This window comes from Lucilia cuprina, chromosome 2 (genome assembly GCF_022045245.1).
Source record: "Lucilia cuprina isolate Lc7/37 chromosome 2, ASM2204524v1, whole genome shotgun sequence".
NCBI lineage: Eukaryota > Metazoa > Arthropoda > Insecta > Diptera > Calliphoridae > Lucilia > Lucilia cuprina.
The window spans coordinates 8,835,878-8,837,723 of NC_060950.1; the positions used below are offsets into that span (position 1 = coordinate 8,835,878).

At 32.8% G+C, this 1,846-nt stretch overlaps 3 protein-coding genes across 3 annotated transcripts in view; all 3 read left to right on the forward strand.

Moving 5' to 3' along the window:
• Positions 1-656, forward strand: part of LOC111678699 — a 1,622-nt gene extending 966 nt beyond the window's left edge. Inside the window, exon 2 of the mRNA XM_046947247.1 lies at positions 210-656. Coding sequence (XP_046803203.1) covers positions 210-410 — 201 coding nt within the window. The 3' untranslated portion in view covers positions 411-656. The remainder of the gene's footprint in view (positions 1-209) is intronic.
• LOC111678698 lies at positions 655-1,129 on the forward strand. Its single transcript, XM_023440115.2, has one exon. It carries the CDS (start codon positions 655-657, stop codon positions 1,084-1,086), a length of 432 nt encoding a protein of 143 aa, XP_023295883.2. The 3' UTR covers positions 1,087-1,129.
• Positions 1,130-1,271: 142 nt separating this feature from the next.
• Positions 1,272-1,798, forward strand: LOC111678697 (ankyrin repeat domain-containing protein 39). Its single transcript, XM_023440114.2, has 2 exons — positions 1,272-1,414; positions 1,483-1,798. Exons 1-2 carry the CDS (start codon positions 1,312-1,314, stop codon positions 1,788-1,790), a joined length of 411 nt encoding a protein of 136 aa, XP_023295882.2. The 5' UTR covers positions 1,272-1,311; the 3' UTR covers positions 1,791-1,798.
• Positions 1,799-1,846: the final 48 nt, after the last annotated feature.

Consider the following 1,846-nt stretch of genomic DNA (forward strand, 5'->3'; position numbering starts at 1 on the left):
TTATCTACTTATTTATCTATCTATCTATCTATCTATCTATCTATCTATCTATCTATCTATCTATCTATCTATATCTGTCTATCTATCTATCTATCTATCTATCTTTCTATCTATCTATCTATCTATCTATCTATCTATCCATCTATCCATCCATCTATCTTCTACGCATTTAGGACCAATACTAAATCCTATTCTCTTTTTATTTATAGATTTTAGGTTTTCGCGTTGTAGCATCCTCCTCCACAGCCGTAAAACAAGATTATAACGAGTATATGTGGACCATGCGTAAAGAGTTTACCGAACCTGAACCACTTGAGACCGAATCAGCCGTTGTAAGAGAAAATCTGTCGAATATAGGACGAGAAGCAGCTAGTTTAGGCAACTATCATAAAGTGCACTCTCCCGAATAAATTGGAAAGTACTTGTCGAAAACAATTTTTTTGTACCATTTTTCTACTCTCTAATCTCTAACCAACCCTTGTCCTCAAACTCCAAAGCCAAGTTTGTTACCAAAAGCAAAAAAAGAAGGAAATCTTTCGAAATAAATCACTACAAAAATAAATTTTCTCGTTAAAAAAATAAATTGTTAATTACTCTCTTTCTCCACCCAAAATTAAAAGAGCAGTGTGAAGAGAGTGTATTATTTGTCTTTAAATGGAAATGGAATCTGATCAAACTAACATTACTAATATAACCACCACAACAACTTTAACCGCAAATCCCAGTGTTAATCCTCCAAATATACAACAACTTGCATCTGCCAATTCGGTAACAAATACAGCCCCAGCTACTACAGCTAATGTAGTTACTATTCCTGTACCCATTGTAAATAACGAAGGCACTTATGCTTATATAACTGTTAAAGGTTCTTTACATGACCGTTCTTGTTCTGTTTTTGGTTTGAATGACACCGAAATACAGGCGCTATCGAAACGTTTCGAAAACAGTGTTAAACCCGTGGTGAATGGTGTTATGGTATCAGCCTCTCCTCTTGTTATGCTTAATACCTTGGCACAATTGAGCTATAAAGTTGTTTGCAGTTGTGGAGAAGCTGAAATCTGTTGGACTATGCAACGTGAAATCTAATAAAAATTGAAATTATAAAATAATAAAAAAAAGGAAAAGAAAAGGACATTGAAAAAATATTAATAAAAAATATTCTATTACATTTCTCTCAATATTAAGGGCACTTATACGTGTAACGTAACTTCTAAAGACACTTTAAAAAACTATTTAGATTTTCTTCTTTATAACAAAAAAAAATATATAAATTTTTATTAAAAATAAAATTAAAGTAATTTAAACAACAAAATGGATCGTCATAAAGCTGATTGTTGCAAATGTCACAAGTATGTGCAGCCAGCTCAGCAGTCATTAAGCGATATGGATTTTGATCGTGGTATTTGGAATGCAGGTTTGTTGTTGTGTATTTAATTTATTCAAAGTTCTTAAAAATTAATTTCTTTTCACATTTTTTTTTAGTTATTTATAACGAAGTAGAACGCGTTAAAGATTTTATAGCCAAAGGCAAAACAATGGATCGTGATAATTGTGATTACACGGCTTTACATTATGCGGCGCGTAATGGTAATGTCGAAATTTGTAAATTACTTTTGCAAGATGGAAAAGCTGATATCAATGCTGTTACCAAAGGAGGGGCAACGGCATTACATCGTGCTGCGATGATGGGTAAGTGTGACAATCACCCCTCTTCTGCATTTCGATTACGTTTACACATTCCGTTACGCAATGATCGAAAAAAGGTATTCCAAAAAAAAACTGAATCGTAAGAAAAAGAAGAAGCAATTCCATTTCGTTTCAATGCTTTACGAGGACGTAATTACGT